Below are 24,571 nucleotides of genomic sequence, written 5' to 3' on the forward strand. Positions count from 1 at the left end.
TCAGTAGTCAGTATTTATTTAAGATTAGTCAGTCAAAACAACCACTCAAACAGATGACAGGTTGTCAAGTTGAATCTAAAAAGCCATATCATCTCCATGCATCAGTCTGTAGGGAAACATGGGGACAGCTGGTTCTGCTGTGCGTTCATTACTGCAGTTTGTGTTTTCCAAACATAAGTATGTGTCCTGTGGTTGGATCTTGTTATATGTAACTTTTACCCTAATTCAGCACGATTACGATGTTGACTTGCCATGTTAAAATAGGTGTTTCAGTTGGTTTACGCGCGACAGTATACCCCATCAAGACCCTCCCTGAACAGGTTACTCTGCTTATGCTGGTCATCTTCCCGACGCAAGTGAGTTAACTGTCTATAAAAGTCCAGTTTCCACCCTTGCCGAACCACGCTGGTATTATGGAGTTACATTTTGGCTGGACTAACGAGTCTATGCATAGTCCAATCAAAATCGCGCACCGAAATCGAAATCCGGTTCGTAGAGTGTCATGCAGATTTCGGTTGACTGCAGGATTTGCAAAGCATGTGCACCGCTAACTCGTTGTCAACAGATATTTTCTAAATCTTTTCATGTTTTTAATCAAGGTGCTCACATGATTCGATGCACTTCGCGATGTAAGACTCGTTTTATCACAATATAGATCTTGATTATCGATCAGATCGTCTTGACTGGGCGCCACCGTTTTGTTTGAAACAAATGCAAGTGATACGAGAGGTTGAATCTGATTGGTCAATAGGAGAGGCATAGAAAGGACATAACTCGTAATAGCCACTGGTGGCGCTACGATCGAGCCCAGGAATTCCAGCCTAGTTCAGCAAGGGTGGAAACTGGACTTTTAAAGTCAGTTAACTACCTTGCCTCGGGAAGATGATGCTGGTTAGCTCCCAAGTGGCAGATAGGAGTCATTGTACAGTTGAAAAACATAAATCTGAGGTTAAAATGTAATCAGTCATATTCTGTCATTTCATTTTGATATATACAGTGACAAGAAAAAACACAAGGTTGTCAGTTCAATCATTCTCAGTATCACGAACACACTGATTTGGAAAAACAAATGATGTACACAATTATCCTTTCGGAGCATAACCATTGGCTTTAGGTGAACAATATACTGTTTGTGATGTACTGGTATATTTATCTCCTGATTCTTGTAAATATCATATTTTGTTTATCATAATCTCCATCCCTTGTGTATCATATATCACACCATGTGTCAGGGTAATCATTTCTTATAATGACTAACATACAAATTATGTTTACACTTTGTAATAAAGAGTCTTACTTCAGAAAAATGTTTGTATACAATACACTGAACCATCTTTTTTATTACAATGACTGACAGGAGCCACTTCAAGTATGAAGTGTCTCACATCTGTCATAAGCAGGTGGTTGAGGAAACCAATTGCCATGGCAACGGAGCTCAAGTCTAAGCCTACACTCAGGAAACTGCCTTAATGATTCCCACTGTCTAGCAGGAGTGAGTGAGTGAGTGAGTATTGTTTTACGCTGCTTTTTGCAATATTCCAGCAATATCACGGCAGGGGACACCAGAAATGGGCTTCACACATTGTACCCATGTCGGGAATCGCTGTCTAGCAGGATGAAACACAGTCAGCAAGGTCACACATTGTCATCAACCAATCCACAGTTCATTCTGCTCTGGGGAGACAAGCACCAGCTACTTCAATATAATTCTGCTCAGAAAGACAGAGAACCAAATGTTCTGAGCCCTTACTTCTTATCTTAAAATCAAATTTGGGAATGTCGCAAATATGAACAAAATAATGGGGCAAAAGTTGAGAATATGTTGCCATGGTTACACATCTGAACGATGGGATAGATAGCTAAAAGTGAGTGAGCTTGAAGCCATATCTATCACTGTTTCAATGGTAATAATATAAAACAGGAAGATAGTGTGTTCTCATATAACCGTTTATTCCTGACCCAGCAAACAGCTCAGATGACATGGGTGTAATTACACAGCACTGCATGTGCTGTAACACAGCACTATCCGGCAATATTACTGTATATGATATGACCATGTCTACAATGACATTGTGAAGACACTTTGTACCACACATCACATGGCGTGATACACAAAGTACCACACATCACTAAGTGTGACAGACTATGTACCACACATCACATGGCATGATACACTACTATGTACCACACATCATATGGCGTGATACACTGTGTACCACACATCACATGGCATGATACACTTTGTACCACACATCACAGGGTGAGATACGCTATGTACCACACATCACATGGCATGATACACTATGTACCACACATCACACGGCGTGATACACTATGTACCACACATCACATGGCATGGCGGATACGCTATGTACCACACATCACATGGCGTGATACACATAGTACAACACATCACATGGCGTGATACGCTATGTACCACACATCACTCAGTGTGATACGTCAAGGTTTGTTTCCGTAACATACTCATCAACCAGTCCGTAACAAATCTCACAACATTCCTTCAACAAAAAATATCACATAATGAAGACCAGAGACCATTCCATCCTCCAGCCCAAACCTGGTTCAGCTTGTACAGATTGCCCACAGCTGGTTGGCTGCACCAGTAGAAATGTCTTGATTTGGGCTTCAGGATGGCAGACCTCCATCATCATCATCATCATCATCCTGCCTCCACGTTCAGGGGGAGGTTTGACGTGTTCCTCGCAGTGTTGCAGCTAGGACCTGCCTGAAGGTGGCCTTGTCGACCAGGACTATTAATCAAATGATTGCTTCCCTGTGTCCATATTTTCATGCGAGTCTAACATCCTAGTGAAGGCAGTATACATCAACATGTCTGTACATCTACCAGCTATTTTATTTATTTTTTTTATAAATGGCCCAGGGAAACATAAATGTGTTCGTATCTAATAACACTCCTGTAAATATGCACCTAGGTGCAACACTGTTCACTGGCAATGTTTCAATTATTGATCAATCATATTTTGAAGGATGACAGGTAAACGTGATGTTCAGCCTGCGACACCAGGTGTCTGTGAATGAGGCAGGGGCAGGTTATCTGTGGCTGGTCTTCCCCATCTTGCGTTTGCCGGAGTACAAATGTTTGGGCATCATGTTGAGGATCACACGGTCTCCCTCTCCCTTCTTGGCCTGGTGGGCCCTGGGTTTCTGGGCCTTCCTGGCTATCTTGCGAATCTTGGTGACCATCTACAACATATTGAAATAACAATAATGATAGGCCATTCATATTGTGTGTATTTCCACACCCCTGGGGCATGCTCGAAGTGTTATTATTACACCCATCACTGGATCAGTGTGCACTCACACATCTCAATCATTCTCAGCTCCCTGGGGAGTATAAAATCCAAGCTGCCTGTTAGGTGCTAGAAGGTTAACCACCACATTGCCACCTCATTCTACCGGGTACCCATTCACTGCTGGGTGAACAGAGGCACATGAGACACCAGTGACTTACTGATGAGGTGGAGATTATTGCACTCATTGTGTCATGCATTCCATGTGACTTTTGCTGGTTTTATAGCGCCAGCCCACTTAGACACCATCACACAGTAGATGAACATGATACCCAACAACTCAGACACAGCATACTGACTCAAGCCAACCACGCCTCGCTTTATCCCCTATAATGCCAGGCTGGGTAACAACAAATACCATCTTTTTACTTTTTCCACTATGACGTGTCCGGGGATCCAACCACAAGAACATCTGTTCCTGAATGTGTGTTTGTTGCTTAACGCTGCACTCAGCAATATTCCAGATATAAAGGTGGCCTGTTATCATGTCTGGATCAGCCAATGATCAATATTGTGTGCAGCAATCCACACCTTTGGGTCAAGGACACACAATTAACCAAGTTACCAAGCCCTGGCCAACAGATCCATTTGATCGGCTCTTACAACCAACATGGGTTGCTGGGGACCTATTCTAATCCAGAATGCACCAGGGACCACCGAAACAATCAGTTAAAAGTCATAATTGATTAGAAAAGCACCTGATATCCAACCCGTTCGGCTCAGTAGTGCTAATACGTTTATTACTCCGGTCCATGGATCAAGATGCACTTGATTGTCATTCTCAGCTCCCTGGGGGGTATACAACCCAAGCTGCCTGTGTGGCACTAGAAAGTTGACATTACTATCTCATCCTACCAGGTACCCATTCACTGCTGGCTGAACAGAGGCGTATTACTTGCCTTAGGTGACACCACATGTTACATGTGCTGCAGTGTGGGGCAGGACGGAAGCCCTAGAAACTCCTGCCGAACATGATAACCCATCAATGGACTCACCAAAAAGGTCAGATGAAACCTAAGTCTACCTACTTGTGAAATGTGTAAAATTACATTGCTCATTTTGCCTTCAGATCAAGTAACCTGCCTATTACCATCTTCAAGTTACAGAAAAAGGACAACTCAAGTATCACCAAACTCACCGCTGTATCTCGGACTCCAGACAGGTCACGTGCTCTTGACCTTGACCTGCTTCTGCTCGGATCTTCAAATTCATCTCGTTTCCTCTTGAGCGGTTTACGGCTAGCACTTCTTGTTCTGTTGCGGGCATAATGTGTCTGAAACAGAAAAACACAATCTCAGTCTTTCCCTCCACTTTCCCAAGTGAGTGAGTGAGTGAGTGAGTGAGTGAGTGAGTGAGTGAGTGAGTGAGTGAGTGAGTGAGTGAGTGAGTGAGTGAGTGAGTGAGTGAGGTTTTACACCGCTTTTGGCAATATTAGATATCACGGCGGGGGACACCAGAAAATGGGCTTCATCCATTGTACCCTGGTCAGGAATCAAACCCAGGTCTTTGGCTTGACGAGCAATTGCTTTAACCACTAGGCTACCCGACCGCATCTCTCAACACACAAGACAAGACAAGACAGCATTGTCATCATGGTCATCAGTGGTCCCAACAACATGAGAATTGGCAACACGTTCAGTGGCAACAGGTTCTTTCTCGGGTGAGTCGTTCCGCATACTTAACTACTCAAGTCTTCTACTCGGGTCTTTGATTGTGTCTCCAGTCATTCCCTTTGATGAAACAGCGTGACTCCTTATCCTGTCATCTTAGTCTAGTTATGAGCTTACGAGACTACACAGCATATTACTGGACTAGGGTGGCTGACTAGGGGACAGTGCGAGTATGCTTGACAGTATGAGTATGCTTGACAGTACGAGTATGCTTGAAACTACAGTTTATGACCTGACAGACTCACCTCTGACTTGTTGTCAATCACGACCCCGAGCGCCTCCATCTCAGACTCCAGGCGACTCTTGTCCACCTTCTTCCCTGTACGGGGCAGTCGGGACCTGTTGGCCCCCTTCTGTTCCAGGGACGCCATCATCATGATGCCCTTCTTCTCTCGGATCCTGGGGGACACATTACAGTACAGTATATTCTGACAGTACACAAGATCTGCATGTGCTTAGTTATCAACCTGTTTTGATTGATTTTATCATTCTGCAAATATGGCAACAGTTGTCCCCACAAAACACAGTTGTCTCCCTTACCTGCCGGCTTTCTCTCGAATTTCCATCATCTCCTCATCTTCTTCACTCTCGTCGTCGGCATAGAAACCAGCCGCCTCTCTCAGCTCCTCCTCCTTCTCCAGGGCATCCAGTTTCTACAACAGTATTGAGTAACCATAGTAACCACTCCCGCATTGCAACTTCAAGACTACACAACAACAGTATTCAGTAACCATAGTAACCACTCCTACCTTGCAGCAACAAGACCACACAACAATATCGAGTAACCATAGTTACCACTCCTACCTTGCAGCGACAAGACTACACTACAATATTGAGTAACCATAGTAACCACGCTTTCCTTGAAACAACAAGACTACACTACAATAGTATTGAGCAGCCATAGTCTCTTCTGTCATGAAGCAAGAAAATCTACACTACACTACACTACAACATAAAGAAAAATCCATTTAAAAAATCATGGAAAAATAATTCTGTGCAGAATCCCACAACAATGAACAGGGCTTGTGCGTACCTCCATGATGTCAGGGTCGATGAAGTCGGCAACGTTGTGGCCCTCCCAGATCTCCGGCATCACATCGTACTTCTCTTCCTCATTCTTCAAGTCCCACTCCCCTGCAACATGCAACAAGATTAGTAACCATGGCAACAAGTGCAGGTATATTCTAAACACTACAACATACTACTTTATATTAGCAATCACTGTAAGAGACAACATCTATGGGTCACATTCATGTTATAACTGTATTATTTTCTAAAAACTCCCATAGGTGTGAAAATATTTGCTTCTAGGAGTAACTAATAATGTGTTATGACCAGAGTTTGATACTCACTTCTCAAATCAACAATGTACTCATTTTCCATTTCAAGTTCAATCTCGCGCAGCTGCAAACAGAAGAAATGAATAATTAATAGATTCTGACACAAATGAAAAAGAGTGTGATGGGTTTCATGCCATTATAAACAGTACTCAGTTACCTCCCGGCATGTTAGCTTCATATGCCACGTGGTGAAACCTGCATGCTGAAAAACCATGGACCAAAATCAAGGTAAACCTGAGATTCGAACCCACAATCCTGGGACAGTGAATTGCAGCCAAGTAGTATAGTATGATTTGGTTGGTTGGTTGGTTTGTTGTTTAACACCGCAGTCAGCAATATTCCAGCTATATGACAGCAGTCTGTAAATAATAGAGTCTGGACCAGACAATCCAGTGATTAATATTATGAGCATCAATCCACGTAATTGCAATCGATGACATGCATCAACCAAGTCAGCGAGTCTGACCATCCGATCCCTTTAGTCGCCTCTTACGACAAGCATAGTCGCCTTTTGCAGCAAGCATGGTTTGCTGAAGACCTATTCTACCCCGGATCTTCACAGGTCCAAGTAGTATGAAGTATCTGACATGTATGGTGGATCTGGAGCAGAAAAACCCAGATATTCAGCTGCACTGTCACTGATCACTGCCATGGCTGCCATTTTGAAATCATTATAATTTTTGCAAAGAACAAACATGAGAAGAACCTCCAAACACATTCAAACAAAACATTCCACTCGTACATTCAAGACTTTGGCCTACTGAGTTAATACAGTAAACTACTGTTGTGAGCTTTTAGTGGCAATCTCAGAATACGGCTCTCTCCCGACACAATAAATATCGCAATATTTTGTTTACGATATGATGCTAATCCTGAAAATCATTAAAGCTCCAGAACATCTCATTTCAAACAATACTTTATATTAGATAAAACTAGAGTGTCAACGCCTGTTAGAAAAAGACTAGAACAGAAATAAGTCCAGAAAATATGTACATTATACAAGTAGATATATCATAAATATATAATGGTCAAATTGTTTACAAAATGTAGGTAAAATTTTGCCATTGCTGTTTTGAATGCTCTATGTGTGAAACAATTTAGGACTAAAATATAAATACATGTAAGTGTGTATCGCATATCAATATCAATGCATCGATGTATTGGTGAATCGTGACATCCCTAGCTTTTAGCTAAGTAATTTCACAGCTAACAGAAAAAAAAATATGGCATAAACCTATATTGACTATTAAGTAGAGCTAGAACAACTCAAGAATTAACTGGATGACAACATGAATAGGATATTTACCAGCTTTTTCTTTTTTTTAGAATCAGTGTCCATTTCTTCTCTCTTCTTTAAAACCGACTCAGGGATGAATGGAGGCCGCTCCTAAAACAATGACATGGGTATGAATGAAACAAACAGGGGCACTATTAAACATTGGTCAGTTTCAGAGAATATAACCCTCGTATCAACATGATCCAGGCAGGCAGACAGCTGTGTTCGTCATCCTCACTATAAAATGATTACTGACAGGCAGACACATATGCCGAGTGCTACATCTCTAACCTCATGTATACTGTGTGTATCAAGTAAAGCATCAGGCACAAGAACTTCACCTAGCAATGCAAGGGAGATAACTCTCATTCCCAGAAGTGCCAATTCTACGTTCATACAAACATCAGATCATTTTTTTAGTTGTATGTTTGTATCGTGACTTGATGTAGCAAAATATTATTTTAAAGTGTGACAGTGATTACAACAATGGCAGCAGTAAAATTAACAGTTTCTTGACCATACCAATGTCTACATTAACAGTGAGCCCTGTTGTCACTAGTTGCAGAACACAGGTACTCTGGTGTTCCTACCTTCTTGTCTCTCTGTGAGGGGAAAGCCACCCGCAGTCTGTTAGCAATATCAGCAACTTTCTTCGTCTTCAGTTTTGTTTCAACACGATGAGCAAGCAGTCTCTCACAAGCCTAGCAGAAAGGGGAGGTAAGTCAGGGAGAACACACACAATACATCGACAAAGTACAAGCACGGGCAGTTCATAACAAACACCCAGCACCAGACTTCATACAACATTTCCATTAAGTTTTTATTCTACAGCTTTTGTTAGGTAAAACATGGTTGAACACATGTGAATATGTCAGAGAAACCACGCAAGTTTGGTTGAAAAAAGAACTCCAGCTCGAGAACCTTGGCTGGAAGAATAATGATTCAGTAGTCATTCAGTACTGTTTAAGTAGATTAAACTGAACTTAAGATTTAGATATGGTTAGAGAGAGTGAGTGAGTGAGTTGGGTTTAAAACCGCTTTTGACAGAATTCCCGTCATATCACGCTTAATGTGAGAGGAAAGCCCGAAGTGATGCAGGTCTCACGACGTTACCACTTTGGTGAAACCCACGAGCACGAGATGGTGCTGACAAATCCAGAAACATAATCGAGGCGAACCGTGATTCAAACCAACCGTCATAGGTTTCTGGCGTGCCCAAGGGACGCAACTCTGCACAGCAAATCGCGGAGCCTTACGCGACTGGGCCACCCCTGCCCCCTGATATGGTTAGAGTGAATAGGCAGGTGCAGTACATCCTACTGCTGCCAGCATTCTGGCGGCTTAAACAAGTGATGGTTGTAAGCATGGTAACCATTCCTCCAGAAGTCGGCATGGTCTGCAGGAGAAGAGTGGACTCACCTCTGCCCGAACATCCATGACCCCCTCCTCCGTCAGCGTGCTCATGGACAGCACAGGGATAGACTCACTCTCAAACTCATCGAAGAATTTCTGCAAGAGAAACACACAGACCTAGCAAGATGTTCACACCTGATGCCACACTCCAGCTGTATCCCTCCCCTAGGCCAGTAGCTGGGGCAAACAAACAACACTGGATATATGAAACATTACCAACCTGAGAGGTGACACACAAGACACAACCAAACACGCACAGTTCCAACTTAGTTCACATGGTTCAAGGGCAGAGCAAGCATTTTTGAAAGAGAGGGTTCCAAAATATCAAAATCCTCTCTCACATAATTTTACTGCCCACAACACATGCCACATTTGGTTTTCAAAGGGGGGGGTGGGGGATCTGGACCCCCTGGACCCCCTCTGGACCCGCCTATGTAGTTTCATCTAAACAATGGTAAGAAGGAAATAGGGTGCTGGGACCTATTCCATAGCTGCAAACTCTCCCAAATTACAGGTAGTATTTAGTTACAATCTTCTGTTTGGACACCAAAGCCTGACAGTACAGCCATGTGATTCCGAAACTAATTTTATAGCTCAGTTTATATTTCTACTACAGCAACTTATGACAATGGAGTGTCTTGACTGGACAGATGCAGCATGATAAGTAGACTTCATATCAGTCGACAAACAATTCTTATGCACAGCAGAGTGTAGGGCTAAATAACTACCTTTCTTTACTGGTGTCTATGAACATTTAGTCCTTGTGATTTCTTTTCAGTAGATTTGCATATCAATTGTATAGATGGAGGAAGAAATGTGTAACAAACATGAAGCAATCAGGACAGTTGGCAGCTATGCTATTCTAACCCAGGTCCTCATGGTGGACCATGTTCAGAAATACAAACATGAAACAGCCGATCATCATAATCATTAGGGCTATCGATTTAGATATAGGTCTTTTGATAACTAAATATTGATCAATTATAGATAAAGAGAGGTAACTTTAAGCAAATATGCAAGAAAGACCAAATATATTTCACGCCACTGGTGAGCAGTGACACATTTATGCATGGATTACTTTGTGAACATTTGAGACATAACCATGATAACAAAAACAGTTGCTTTCCGTCTTTGACAATTGACATTGACAAGTGCGTTTCAGTAAACCTAAATTTATTTTAATCACAAAAATTTAGTTATTATTGATGACAACAGTTTCATTTCGATAATCATTAATAATTTGTCCAATAGATGATAATTTTGTAGAATTTTCCTATTCGGAATATTCTATAAGTAATACGTTACCACTGTTATACCGAGGCTGTTGTCTCCCACAACTGCTGCTATAGCGAAATCTACCACAGAGATCTCAATTACCTCATGCAGCACGTGCGTAGCCACCTAGCTGCCATGTGACACCCTTCACTCTTGTCTCCTGCGAGAGCAAGTGCTCGGGGGACGGACGGGCGGGCAGCAGCCCAGTGGTAACGTATTACTTATAGAATATTCCGAATAGGAAAATTCTACAAATTACATTAAGTAATACGTTACCACTGTTATACCGAGGCTGACTACCACAGTAGGCGGTGGGGAGCACCTACAACCCGAATCCTGACTGCTAGCGTTCCTTCCGACCAGCGGAAGTAAACACCAAGGCGGAAGCACTCAAAGCGCATGCACCTAGCTAGGCGTTACCCTATAGGAATACCAAAGCACTGTCAAGCGCATACCGTAAGGCTCAATCGTCATTGCCAAAACGATTGGTGACTCCAAACGGCCCCACTGGATAGGTATTTCATCGCCGCAGCGGATGAGAACACTGTATCCGCGTGAGCTTAATCTTAGATCAGGTTAAACAGTCGAAAAGAGGGAAATTAATTTCATTCAGACCGTATATCCCAGAGCAAGCCTACTTAAAGTATGCATTAGGCGCGTGACCTAATTCCAGTATTTGTAAGCATGCATCACAAGGTTGGGATACACGACAGACAATTAAAGACATAATTGTCAAAATACAAATAAGGACAAAGCACACAAAAAGCCGCCCTCACCTGTGGTGTGAGTGCGCTGGTTTGCGGGACCCCAACTCCTGTACCCACGGCAGTGGGAACATTGGAGTAGACCCAGATTGACCACCGTGCAAGGTCAGACGCCTGAGGAGTTCGGAATTGCGCTGGGCACACCCCTTAGGTGCCCGCTTGCGCCGCGATCCGCGGGCCAAGACGGTGCACACTCTCCACGACGGCATCAGCGACCTGTTTGAGGTAATGATTGGCAAAAACCGAGTCAGAACGCCAGTAACAACCTCGTAATATTCTGCGAACAGAGATATTCGAGTGTAGGGCAAATGTTGCCGCTAGCGCCCTGATCTCGTGCGGGTTTGACCCCGCTACCGGTAACCCCCGAGACCGGTACGCCAGATTGATGACAGAACGAAGCCACAACGCAATCGAGTTGCGAGGTATGTCAACCGTGCGATTAGGGTTACACGATATGAACAGACGGTCACGCCCTTGTCTACGTTCATTCGAAGCCTTAAGATAATACTTAAGGGCCCTAACCGGACACAGCGCTCTGTCCTCAGTATCAGCAGGATGTAAGATTTCTTTGAGTGATCTTACAGTGAATTCTCTCTCCGTTTGCCCGACTCTCTGATTCTTGGCGACGAAGCCCATGAGCAGGCCCAGGCGGACCGCTCCTTCGTCACCCCTATCGAATCGTACCTTGGCGACATCGAGTGCATGAATTTCGGATACACGTGCCGCCGTGGCAAAGGAGAGGAGAAATGCTGTTTTCCAAGTCACATGCCGGAACGAAGCACTATGCAAGGGTTCATACGGAGCTTCCGTAAGTGATTGCAACACTAGGGAAAGATCCCAGGCCGGTGCCCGAAGGCGGCCCTTCTTAAGATCGTGCTGTTTGAAACCCTTGATAATACCCCGTATCACCGGCTCTTTGGAGAGACTGGTACCCATAGCAACGTCCCGTACCGTAGCAACGGACGAGACATAGTTGGCAATGGAACCCCCGGAGAGTTTCCGGGTCTCTCGCAAGTGAGACATGAAACGAGCAATATCCTGCACAGATACCTTATCTGGCGAATGAATGTGATGTTTACAACACCACTTCGTGAAAATAACCCAACGTGCATTATACACCTTCTGGGTAGAATCACGATGCATACTAACGTATGCCCGAGACGCCCGGCGAGAAAAAACTTTACTCCTCAGACGCTCGGTGACAACATCCACGCGTGCAGATTGAACTGCCCTGCGTTTGGATGAAGCTGACGGGTGTGAGGGTGGATCAAGAGATCCGGTCTCACAGGCAGTGGAAGTGGCGACTGCGTGACCTGGGTCAGCAAGTCGGGGTACCACGATCTGTTCGGCCACATGGGCGCGATCAGTAACATTCGACAGCGAACTCCTCGGAGCCGGCTTAGAATGTGTGGTATCAACGCTGTCAGCGGGTAAGCATAAGCGACCAAGCCCGTCCAGTCTAACGCGAGAGCATCGTGATCGATGGCCCTCGGGACCGGGACTGGTGATACAAACAACGGGAGTTGATTGTTGAACCGCGTTGCGAACAGGTCGACCATCGGACGACCCAAACGTTCGCACAGCCACTGAAACACTACTGGGTTCAGCATCCACTCTGTGGGGCTCGGATCCTGAGGCCTCGATAGAGCATCGGCCAGTACGTTCCGCACACCTGGGATGTGACGGGCGCGTATCTGGCACGGGACACTGTCCACCAGAGCGTAAAACTCGAACGTGAGATCGAGTAGCGAGTGACTGTGGGTTCCCCCCAGTTTGTTCACATAGGACACTACCGTCGTGTTGTCGGTCGCCAGCATGAGCCGGGCGTCGACGAGACGATGCTTCCAGTGATTGACTGCGTTGATCACTGCCTTGAACTCGAGACAAGTGATGTGAAGACCTAGTTCGTCTAAGCACCACAGCCCCGAGCTCACCTCCCCCTTTAGATGGGCGCCCCAGCCCACTAGAGAGGCGTCTGTATACAGGGTCAACGTGGCCCGGTAGGGCCGCATAGAGACTCCTGATAAGACAATGTAAGGGACCGTCCACCACTCCAGATGCGGTCGGAGCCGATCCGGGAGGGCGACGGTCGCACTGTTCACCTCCGTTGCTAACAACTGGATTAAAAACCGTTGCAGCGGGCGGAGTTGGAGACGACCCCGTGCGGTGCAGTCCTGGGCTGATACAAGTAGCCCTAACAGCTGTTCCCAAAAGGGAACAGTCTGTTGCACCGCTAAGACTTTGGCAATCATCGCCTGAATTTTGTGCCACCGGTCTGGGGGGACAAAGAGGCGATGGGACACCGTGTTGAACCGACCTCCGATGAACAGCAAGTTCTGAGAAGGGGTTAACTCGCTCTTGGGGAGATTGATAATCCACCCAAATTGCTCCAAGAGCCGACGTGCGAAATCGAGATGGCGTGACAGGGTGTCCGTCATTCGATTTGCTACTAGCGAGTCGTCCAGGTACGCGAAGTACCGGACACCCCTCCTGTGGAGGAACCCCACTATGGGGGTGGTTAACCGGGTGAACAGCCAGGGAGCGGACGTGTGAATCATTCTGAGTTCGGCACTGTCCTACTTGGGAACGAGAAATATCCTGGAGTAAAACCCCGGTGTTATTTCTGGTAGAGCTAACTCCCGTACTGCCCCTTCTCCACCAACCTGCCGATGGCATCGGCGAGGATGGGAAGATCGGTTTCCGAATCGAAGGCGCAACTGTCCAGGGCCAAGTGACTCGGGTTCGCCTAAGGGCCAACCGAAGTTGGCGCTGTCGGCATACGAACCCCTCCAATGAGAGTCACCTGGAGGGGCCCTTGCCGTCCGTCGACGACTTGGGCTTCCCCCAGTTCCCCGTTTTCCCGCGAAAGGGCAGCTGATTGCCCATACCGGAGCCCTCAGGGCGGGGCTACTTCCCAGAGGAAGAAGAACCCGACCCCTTAGACCTACCGGCCGCAGCAGCCTGGGGCGCGCTCCGGTTAGGAGCGGCACCCAGGCGCCTATGCAGGGACCCAACAAGAGCAAGTGTGTGCCGAGAGTCCTCGGCAACGTACTCCAGGCAAGCATTTAAGCTGAGCAGGCAGTTGTAAATGCGCTGGTCACGGTCCGTGGGAGAACCTTCGACCAGACGGGCCGCTGCAGCCAAGTAAGTGTCTCCGTGAGACATGGAGTGCCGAGCGAGGGCGTCCAGCTGGTGCAAGGTAGCTTGCGTTACCGTAGCAGCCGGTGGGGCACGGACACCCAACCGCTCAACATGGGCCTCCGCGGTAGGACCAGCCTCGGGAAAGGCAAGGTCATGTACCGGGAAGAAACCCTTTCTCCACGACGTCGGAGGCAACGGGAGACCCCGACCGGAGGCCGCCGCGAAGGCGTTCTCCAAGGAAGGCTTGAAACCGCGCAGCAAGGTTGATGCGGGGAAAGCCGAGTCGGAAGACTCATCGTATACCTCGGAGGAACCCACAGTCGTGGATTCCCCGCGGTACCGGCCGGGGCATGTCCTCAAAGAGGTCATAAACCATGGCCACGCGGTCCTAAACCGATAGCGGGAGCAACGGTTCGGGGGAAGGACCGGTGACCACGGGAGCCGCCGCCGTACCGGTGGACCCCGCGTCCGACCCCGCGGCCACCGAAGTGGCCGGGGACGGAACAGCCAGCGGCCTATCCTGAGATAAGGCCGCCAGCTTGGAGTCCACAAGTTATGCAAGTAATGCAGCGACGGAATCCCCGGACAGCACACGGGCCGCCAAGAGATCCGCCGCTTTACTGGTGGACCCCGCGTCCGACCCCGCGGCCACCGAAGAGGCCGGGGACGGAACAGCCAGCGGCCTATCTTGCGATAAGGCCGCCAGCATGGAATCCACAAGTTTCGACAACAATGCGGCGACGGAATCCCCAGACAGCCCGAGGGCCGCAAGGGGATCCGCCGCAGCCGAGGAGGTGGTACCCGCACGGGGACCCCGACCGGACGAACCGGCCACCACAGGGGTGGAGACGGACTGTACGTACAGCCGGTACCGCTCAAAATCCGCAGGCCCCAGACCTTCGCACAGGATGCACCGGGTGTCCCCGCAAGGAACCCTGCACCGCGGGCAACGAACGTGGGGATCCCGGGACGACAAAAACTTTCTGCACACCCCATAACTCCGAGGAGCAGGGGTAGAGGGGGTGGATACTGGGGACATATCCATGTCAGACATTGATTGTTTGCTATAAACAAAGAACAAAACATGGTTACAACGCACGCACCACAATGATTCACAAACGAACATTTTCACAAGAAAATAAACGAGCAATGTGAACATATAACATACACATATAACTTTTATTAAAGAAATAAGTTATGTTAACCCCCAAAACATACAAGAACAGGGGAAACGTAAAACACAACGTGCATACGCGAACCCCGCAAGTATATAGAAAAAAAGGGCGGGAAAAATTTTCCCTTTTGGCGGGAAAATTATAACCAAGCGTAGCTACCGCAACGCCCCATAAAAGCACAGTTTATTAGATAATAAACTATAATAAATATCACCAAATCTTCAAGGAACGCTTCAGCAGGAGAAAACACGTCTTGCTAAGCAGACGAAGGAGACAAGAGTGAAGGGTGTCACATGGCAGCTAGGTGGCTACGCACGTGCTGCATGAGGTAATTGAGATCTCTGTGGTAGATTTCGCTATAGCAGCAGTTGTGGGAGACAACAGCCTCGGTATAACAGTGGTAACGTATTACTTAATGTAATTTGATTATCTACCTTTATAGGTCAAATGACCACATACACAGCACACATTGTTCTAGCCCTAGGATTGACTCAGGGGCCTGATTCCCAGCTACAGCTCAAATCTTCCTCACTAGTGTAGGCGATGGTGCACAACTCACCTTCTTAGACGCATCCAACTCTTCCAGTCGAACTACGTCGATCTTATTTGCTATAACCAGCAGTGGCTTGTTGGCGAACAAAGGCTTAATGTTGTTGAAGAGGGACACCTGCAGTAAAGCATTACTTAATTAGAACGGAACTACAAGGTTCGTACAAGGAGTGTACAGAAGAATAGAACCATGACATCAAAATCAAAATATACACTAGATTCTAAAAATTATGAAATCATAAATGAAGATTTGAGATCTGAATCATTGTTCAGTAAAATGTATTCGGATCTTAAAAAAAAAAATTCAAGCCACAAACATGATAGACGAACTTATTTATTAATGCTGGAGCTAGTGGTGGGGGGTGTTACCTGCTCCTGTAGGGAGTGTCCACACTGCTCTGAGAGGTCCATGACGTACAGCACGGCGGCGCGGATGTGGGCGAGGGCGGTGATGGCCTGCATCTCGATGGTGTTCCTGTCCTCCAGGGAGTGGTCCAAGATGCCGGGCGTGTCCAGCACCTGGAGTGGGGGACAGGCAGGGGGGATTAACGCTGCGTTCAAGATTATTGCAGTCCTATAGAGACGTGAATACATGGCTGCGGCTGCCTGTATGAGTCAAGACTAAAGGTGCTGGTCCAGTGATATACCGTGCCACAGTGGATACCCCACTGACATATAGTATACATACTCCGAGCTGACCAGTCCTTGTTCTATCAGATTAATGAGTGCCAGGCAGGGTAACAAGAAGTATCATCTTTTAATTTCTTTGTGGCCGGGGATTGAATCACCGACCTGTTGTTTAACACTTCAGCCACATCACGTGAGCACATAAACACCATGTGTGCAGAGAGTAAGTAAATGTGGTGTAACGCCGAGATCATTAATATTCCAGGTAACCATGGTAACAAAGAACAGACAAACCAGCTACTATGTGTGAAGTCCCACAAGATGCACAATGACAAGCAATCAAACAAGTCATTAAGCCTGACCACCCGATCAATATTGAGTCACCTCTTATGACAAGTACAGAGTGCTGGGGACCTAGAATAAGTTCTAAATTAGTGATAAACGTTCGCAAAGTGTTTGGATGTTCAGTGAAACCTACCTGCCAGCGGAGGTACTTGTAGTCGGTGTGGCCAACGTACAGGGACTTGGTCGTGAAGGCGTAGGGCTGGACTTCCACATCAGCTCTTGTTATCTGGAATCAGTAACACACGTACATATATATGAAAACAGTCACACACGTTTCTCTTCAATGGGACTAACGGACCAGTGGTACTTAATGCATTATACAGAAAAGCAGTCTGGACGTTTGAAATAGTTGTACTAATCTGAGCACATGACATCCCTGTTGTTTATATCCATGTTCTACTGAATACTGCACTGATGATGATGTTGTCACCGCATGTACAACAACCATCACGACGGAGCTGCGCACCTTGTTGATGAAGCTGGACTTGCCAACGTTGGGGAAGCCGCAGATGAGGAGGGTGCGAGTGTTGGGGTCTATGGACGGGAGTCGAGACAGGTGCTGCCTCACCTGCTCCAGGTACTCCAGGCTCTGCTTCTGCCTTTTCATGATGGTGCACATCCTGCAGACAGACACGTTAGTTAGTTTGTTGTTTAACGCCGCACTCAGCAATACTTCAGCAACATGATGACATCAGGTCATCACAATATTTAAGACCACCACTTTCAGCATAGAAAATGACCTTTGCCAGCTAGCCTATATTTTTGGTTTTAGTGTTAATCCAGTTCTACAACGACAGTCTGTAAATCATTAAGTCTGGGCCAGAAAATCCAGTGATTGACAACATGAGCATCAATCTACACAATTGGTATACAATGGCATGCATCAACCAAGTCTGACCACCAGATCACGCTGGGCGCCTCTTGAGACAAGCATGGGTTGCTGAAGACCATTTCCAACCCGGATCTTCATGGGTGAAGACAAGCAGGGTATTGATAAGTGGAAGTGAGTGAGTGAGTGAGTGAGTTGGGTTTAACGCCGCTTTTAACATTATTCCAGTTATATCACGGCGTGTCAGCTTAATGTGGGAGGAAAGCCCGAAGTGATGCAGGTCTCAGACGTTTACCACTTCGGTGAAACCCACGAGCACGGGTATGGTGCTGACAAACCTAGAAACATAATTGGGGTGAACCGGGATTCGAACCCACAATCTTAGGTTTCTGGCGTGCCCAAGGGACGCAACTCTGCACAGCAAATCGCGGCGCCTTAGACGACTGGGCCACCCGTGCCCCCGATAAGTGGAAGTGATGTCATTGGCATTGGAGACTCATGTAGAAGTCGGTGGCAGCTCATGTAGTGGAGGGTTCTCATGTGGTATACTGTACACATGCTGTACACCGTAAAACATCTAGAAGACAGCTTCACGAAGTAAGATAAGTCAACTTTGTATTGTAAACTATGCATGTAAAATGTCCAAAAAATGTCCAATTGAAAATTACTGTTTGTTGTAGTTGGGCCAAAATCTTGTAAAAGTTGTACATTACCAGATCTAACAACACCAAAATATCAGTCAATGTTTGGTGTTTGCAAAACATGGACTACAGTAATGAAACAAAAGCCAAAGCAGCTGTTCCCATGTGTCCCTACCGACAGACGGACATTGTGCATTCTTCTCTGTGTATAACCTGGTTTATCTCCTAACATGCTGGACGGCTGAACATGTGATCAGTCACATCACCATGGTGGGAATATTCATCAAATCGCAAGTTTTGTACGTCATCCGCAACGTCTAAACAGCTTACCCATTAATTAATGCCTTGACAACAATATGGAAGAAAACATGTCCCTGTCAGATCCCCAAGGGCTATATGAATACAGTGTTTATCCATACGCTGAATGTGTACACTACAGTACTACTGCATACACCTGAACACTCAGCTCTGATAACAAGCAGTCCAACAGTTTACCTTCCTAAAGCAGCCTTCTTCAGTTGCTTGCATCGGTACAAAGTATCGCCATACTTCATGAGTCGGACATAGTCCTTTGAAACACTGAAATAACACAAATGCAAAACGTACTCAACACAATATAACACATGCACTCAACACAAATGTAACACGTTTTCATGTTCGTTTTCAACATGAATGTCCTGTAAATTTCACAAAATGTCAGATTTTTGGGTGTTATTGAGTATTTGATACCCTGAATACCATTTGGAACTCATGACGTTAGCCAGAGGTTTCAAATGTTAACTTTCCGGACAATGGATTCTCAATAAAACCCACAAATCTGAAAATAAATAGAGGATTCATCACGAGTGTTTTTTAAAATGGGAAATATCAACCGAGTCTTAGTTAATCGGTATTTGGCGAGGCAAATACCCATTAACGGGACGAGGTTGATATTTCCCATATTACAAAACACGAGTGATGAATTCTATTTATCATTTTCACATTTTTGCTTCCAAATTAAGGAATAATCTGATTATATCTCTGGTGTAACTTCACTTATAATATATAGTTTCAAATCAAACCGCTCGCTCTTCCGGTTATCTAATTTGCATATCTAATTTGCATACTTATGTCACTGGGGTATGACATACATGTTTTTATGTCATAAGCTTATGTCATGTATAAATGCTTAAGTTAAAGTTAAAACATGATGTCTATTAACACTGTCACTACAAAAGTTACAATTCAGCCAGTTTCTAAAGAACTCTCTCTTAGAGAGTTCTCATAGTTGTGAGACAGACAAGATATAAAGTTATAAAAATATAAAGATGTTCATCCATATATCGATCTTGCCCTTACTTACAGGTAACATAGGATTCTTGCACCCCAAAGGGACTGAACTCCGCACAGCGAATTTTGGAGTCTAAGTGACCGGACCAGACCCCTAACCATGTTATTTGTGTACAATTCTGACCATAACATCTTACTGACACATAATACCACATCACTGCAGCCGTACACTGAAAAATGATTCGTTAAAAGTGAGATAACTGAAGCCACTGACTTGTCGATGAGATGTCGCGCTGTGTTCATCTGTCCCAGGGCCAGCTTGTAGTGGTCCTTGTCGTACAGCACGTTCATCAAGTCGGCGTAGAAGGGATGGATGTCCTGAAAACACACAATGTCCTCCCAGCTACATGTCGCCTCATTACAACACAACATCATTATTTGGACAATGTCCAGGTGATAATTAAATGTAATGAATTGCTAGTAGATGTTACTATACAAATAGTTGTCAATATTGACATGGAACCAACACAATTCAGCACCATTGCTAGGAATAAACACACACCCATTTTCATAAGCATTATCAGCTGATTATATTAAAGCTGATGTCTTTCAGTTCAAAATGTACATGTAGCTTTGTGTACTATTCATTTCATGATATACAGGTAGTACATCTAATGACACACGATGTGACCAATGCAATGCATGGACACAAAGACAATGTCTGGAGGGACAAGAGGTTGATCGAGGCAGTGAACTCTGCAATACACGAAATGTCAGGTTAGCTCCATCATGACTTCATCTTGTGCTCCAAGTCCCAGTTCACTACCAGTGTACTTTATCAGTGTATTACAAAATTCCACCAAAATTTCACATCTCAAATTGCCCAGAGAATATGCCATGCCCCTTTATCAAAATGTTTATAACAAGGCTAACATTTGAGCATAATTGATTGACACAAAACCGTTACATGTTTTTGGGCAAAGAAAAACATTCTCAATTGTCATTCCGGTCCCACATGCTAATGCAACAAATACAGCCACATAATCATAGAATTAATCACAGTACTTCCTCCAGCAAACAGACAACTCAATCAGCAATATCTAACAAACCTTGCAATCTGACGTGGGTTTGGAACAAACTGAAGGTTGATAGCGTGGGGTCAGTCAGTTCACAGAACTATATATAGTACTCTAATCCCATACTCTACATAGTGCCACCAATAGCAGTAGCCATAGAGTACTCTAATCCCATACTCTACATCGTGCCACCAATAGCAGTAGCCATAGAGTACTCTAATCCCATACTCTACATCATGCCACCAACAGCAGTAGCCTTATAGTACACTAATCCCATACTCTACATCGTGCCACCAATAGCAGTAGCCATAGAGTACTCTAATCCCATACTCTACATCGTGCCACAAACAGCAGTAGCCATAGAGTACACTAATCCCATACTCTACATCATGCCACCAACAGCAGTAGCCTTATAGTACACTAATCCCATACTCTACATCGTGCCACCAATAGCAGTAGCCATAGAGTACTCTAATCCCATACTCTACATCGTGCCACAAACAGCAGTAGCCATATAGTACACTAATCCCATACTCTACATCGTGCCACCAACAGCAGTAGCCATATAGTACACTAATCCCATACTCTACATCGTGCCACCAATAGCAGTAGCCATAGAGTACTCTAATCCCATACTCTACATCGTGCCACCAATAGCAGTAGCCTTATAGTACACTAATCCCATACTCTACATCGTGCCACCAATAGCAGTAGCCATAGAGTACACTAATCCCATACTCTACATCGTGCCACCAACAGCAGTAGCCTTATAGTACACTAATCCCATACTCTACATCGTGCCACCAACAGCAGTAGCCATATAGTGCACTAATCCCATACTCTACATCGTGCCACCAATAGCAGTAGCCATAGAGTACTCTAATCTCATACTCTACATCGTGCCACCAATAGCAGTAGCCATAGAGTACACTAATCCCATACTCTACATCGTGCCACCAACAGCAGTAGCCTTATAGTACACTAATCCCATACTCTACATCGTGCCACCAACAGCAGTAGCCATATAGTACACTAATCCCATACTCTACATCGTGCCACCAACAGCAGTAGCCATATAGTGCACTAATCCCATACTCTACATCGTGCCACCAATAGCAGTAGCCATAGAGTACTCTAATCTCATACTCTACATCGTGCCACCAACAGCAGTAGCCATAGAGTACACTAATCCCATACTCTACATCGTGCCACCAACAGCAGTAGCCATAGAGTACACTAATCCCATACTCTACATCGTGCCACCAATAGCAGTAGCCATAGAGTACTCTAATCCCATACTCTACATCGTGCCACAAACAGCAGTAGCCATAGAGTACACTAATCCCATACTCTACATCGTGCCACCAATAGCAGTAGCCATAGAGTACTCTAATCCCATACTCTACATTGTGCCACCAATAGCAGTAGCCATAGAGTACACTAATCCCATACTCTACATCTTGCCACCAACAGCAGTAGCCATATAGTACACTAATCCCATACTCTACATCGTGCCACCAACAGCAGTAGGTATACAGTCTTCATCGTGCTGATGAATCCTTGAGCTCAATGCAAGTAGCATCGTCATGACCAGGATTAGTAATACTATGAACGAGTATCTTACCTCAAGTTTGGGAAATTCGGTGAGGATCATCGACAGCTTATCATGGAAAGTCTGTTGGGCAAACTTTACTTTACGCATGTAAAATTGCCGTATCCGTGAGATTTTGTAGTTCTTGTGAATGACAGTTGGTGTCTTTCTCTGGGTCTTCGAAAGGACGATGTCAACAAAGTCCTGTAAAGGTAAAAAAATACATGTGTTAATACAGCCAGTGCCATACTGCCAACATACATGGCATAGTAAATTCACACAGGGATATATCTAGGTGTTGTCAGGGTAATATCTGATCCCGGGTCAACAGCATTCGTTACTACAAATTCTCAAATTTGAACTAAAATCACGTCACCACAATATTTTAGACCAGCACTTTTAGCGTATCATATCCTTTGCCAGTTACCCTATTTTTTTGGTTTTAGTGTTATTTCGGCAATACAAAGAGACTGTAAATGATCAAGTCTGGACCAGAAAATGCAGTGATTGACATAATCAGTATCACTCTATGCAGTTGGGATGCGATGGCATGCATCAACCACATCAGCAAGTCTGGCCATCTGATTCTGTTACTTGTGAATAACGACAAGCATGGGTTGCTGAAGACCAGTTTTAGTAACCCATGCTTTTTCCTTTAGTGAAATAAAAGTATATTTAACCGACTCACAGTGTTGGAAACTAAGATGGAAAGTTTAAGGGTCCTTGTCACTGCCCTACTGTTGAAAGGAAAAGACTTAGAGGGTCCCCAGATTCAAACAACATGGAAGGATATATTTCGGACCTCAAGAGCTCCTTGAAGGGAGAGGATGTCGACGGTGCTGTGTGTTTTTAGATGCATGAAATATTTTCTGAGTGTGATTACAACATAAATATGCCTCATTGAATGAAGCCAATCACTCTCCTACCCAGATTTTCATGCAGTTAGCCTGGTATCTCTTTGACATCATCACATATTACACTGTCCATTCATGTCTTTTTCATCAGTTTCATTTTGGATGAGTCTACATATATTTAGACAAACATAACTTTCAATGAGAAAATACCCCAAAACATAAAAAACTATTTCTATTTGCATATATTTATCCTCCGGGGAGCTAGCGATACAATCACTTTAATGTGTGAAGCTGTATAGTAACACACCTCACCATAGTGTTAGTAGTATGCCTATAAAGCATATATGTAAGATAGCTACGAAATAAATCACAAAGAACAATAAAGAACTAAGCGTGGTTTACTTCACAATTAAAAAATGTTCTGTCATGACGTCATTTCTGAAGATTCGAATATGCACTCACAACCTGATGACGTCATAAACTGGCTGACATAATTTTTGAGAGTGTCCACAAAGTTGTTCCCCATAGATGTAGCTCGGCTACGCAAATAAATGCAGTGGCCAAACAATCGCAACATAAAGTGGGAAACATGTGACAATCGGTACAAAGTCTCAAATAATCTGCGTGAGGATTGTTAGAATATGGGGGAAATACCAAACTTAACCCACCTGTTCATAAAATGAACTTGTCTGACATTTCCGAGGTCGGATTCTATACATGAGTCATCATTATTAAAATTTGCGTAAATATTTTAACATCCTTAAAGAGACCATACATGATGTTGAGATATCATATAAGAAATAAACGATCGTGGTCGTTGTTTATCGCACAATAAAAAACTGTGGGGAGAATAAACCATGAGTGGTTGCGCCCCTCGTGGGTCATTTTTTCCATAGTGTTTTATTGTATGATAAAAACGACTACTCGTAGTTTATTACTTAAATCATTATGCAAATCAATATGTAAAGCTTGCATGAGGACTGTCTGGTCGTATATAAGAATAAGTTTGTTTATTGACAGGTAAGACTACGAGTCATCATCGTGATACTGTCAGTAACCAAAAACGCCCAAACGGATACATCGGTGACAAATGTGGCTAAAGTCTCAGAACGTATTATCACCCTAATGCCATCCCAGTGACTCCTGTGAGGTTTGTGTTTTGCAATCGAGTCTTCATGGTGTACTGTCGATCGACTTCGTCAATCAAAAACACAACATCACAGATGTCAATCACCAGATTTTGCCATGACAAGAATAACTTTGTTTATTTACAATCAAACACAGCTGGTCCTTACCTTTGAAGAAGGAATAACGGTTAACTTCTTGAAATTATAGTGAGACATCTTGCTGTTTGGGTTGCAAAAGCCTCACGTGTATTTGGGTAAAGGACAGTACCGAAGTAAA

The 24,571-nt window shown here is 44.8% G+C and overlaps 1 protein-coding gene across 1 annotated transcript; it reads right to left on the reverse strand.

The window, feature by feature from the left end:
• Window positions 1-1,931: 1,931 nt before the first annotated feature.
• Window positions 1,932-24,571, reverse strand: LOC124122561 (GTP-binding protein 4-like). Its single transcript, XM_046485621.2, has 17 exons — window positions 24,463-24,571; window positions 22,347-22,517; window positions 19,921-20,024; window positions 18,873-18,956; window positions 17,374-17,527; window positions 17,041-17,133; window positions 16,305-16,454; window positions 15,946-16,053; window positions 9,038-9,127; window positions 8,209-8,319; window positions 7,649-7,729; window positions 6,355-6,406; window positions 6,036-6,136; window positions 5,543-5,655; window positions 5,248-5,401; window positions 4,471-4,605; window positions 1,932-3,225 (listed from the first exon to the last, which is right to left on the reverse strand). Exons 1-17 carry the CDS (start codon window positions 24,508-24,510, stop codon window positions 3,073-3,075), a joined length of 1,902 nt encoding a protein of 633 aa, XP_046341577.2. The 5' UTR covers window positions 24,511-24,571; the 3' UTR covers window positions 1,932-3,072.

This window comes from Haliotis rufescens, unplaced genomic scaffold (genome assembly GCF_023055435.1).
Source record: "Haliotis rufescens isolate VD_foot unplaced genomic scaffold, xgHalRufe1.0.p SCAF_31, whole genome shotgun sequence".
NCBI classification, from domain to species: domain Eukaryota; kingdom Metazoa; phylum Mollusca; class Gastropoda; order Lepetellida; family Haliotidae; genus Haliotis; species Haliotis rufescens.

What these genes read in the sequence shown, in the direction of transcription:
- LOC124122561 (XM_046485621.2), bottom strand. Translation starts at nt 24,510, where the DNA reads ATGTCTCACTATAATTTCAAGAAGTTAACCGTTATTCCTTCTTCAAAG. An exon ending in CCTCACAGAGAGACAAGAAG is followed by an intron (nt 7,730 to 8,208) that starts GTAGGAACACCA and finishes TCATTGTTTTAG; the next exon opens with GAGCGGCCTCCATTCATCCC. An exon ending in CTGGAGTCCGAGATACAGCG is followed by an intron (nt 3,226 to 4,470) that starts GTGAGTTTGGTG and finishes AATATGTTGTAG; the next exon opens with ATGGTCACCAAGATTCGCAA.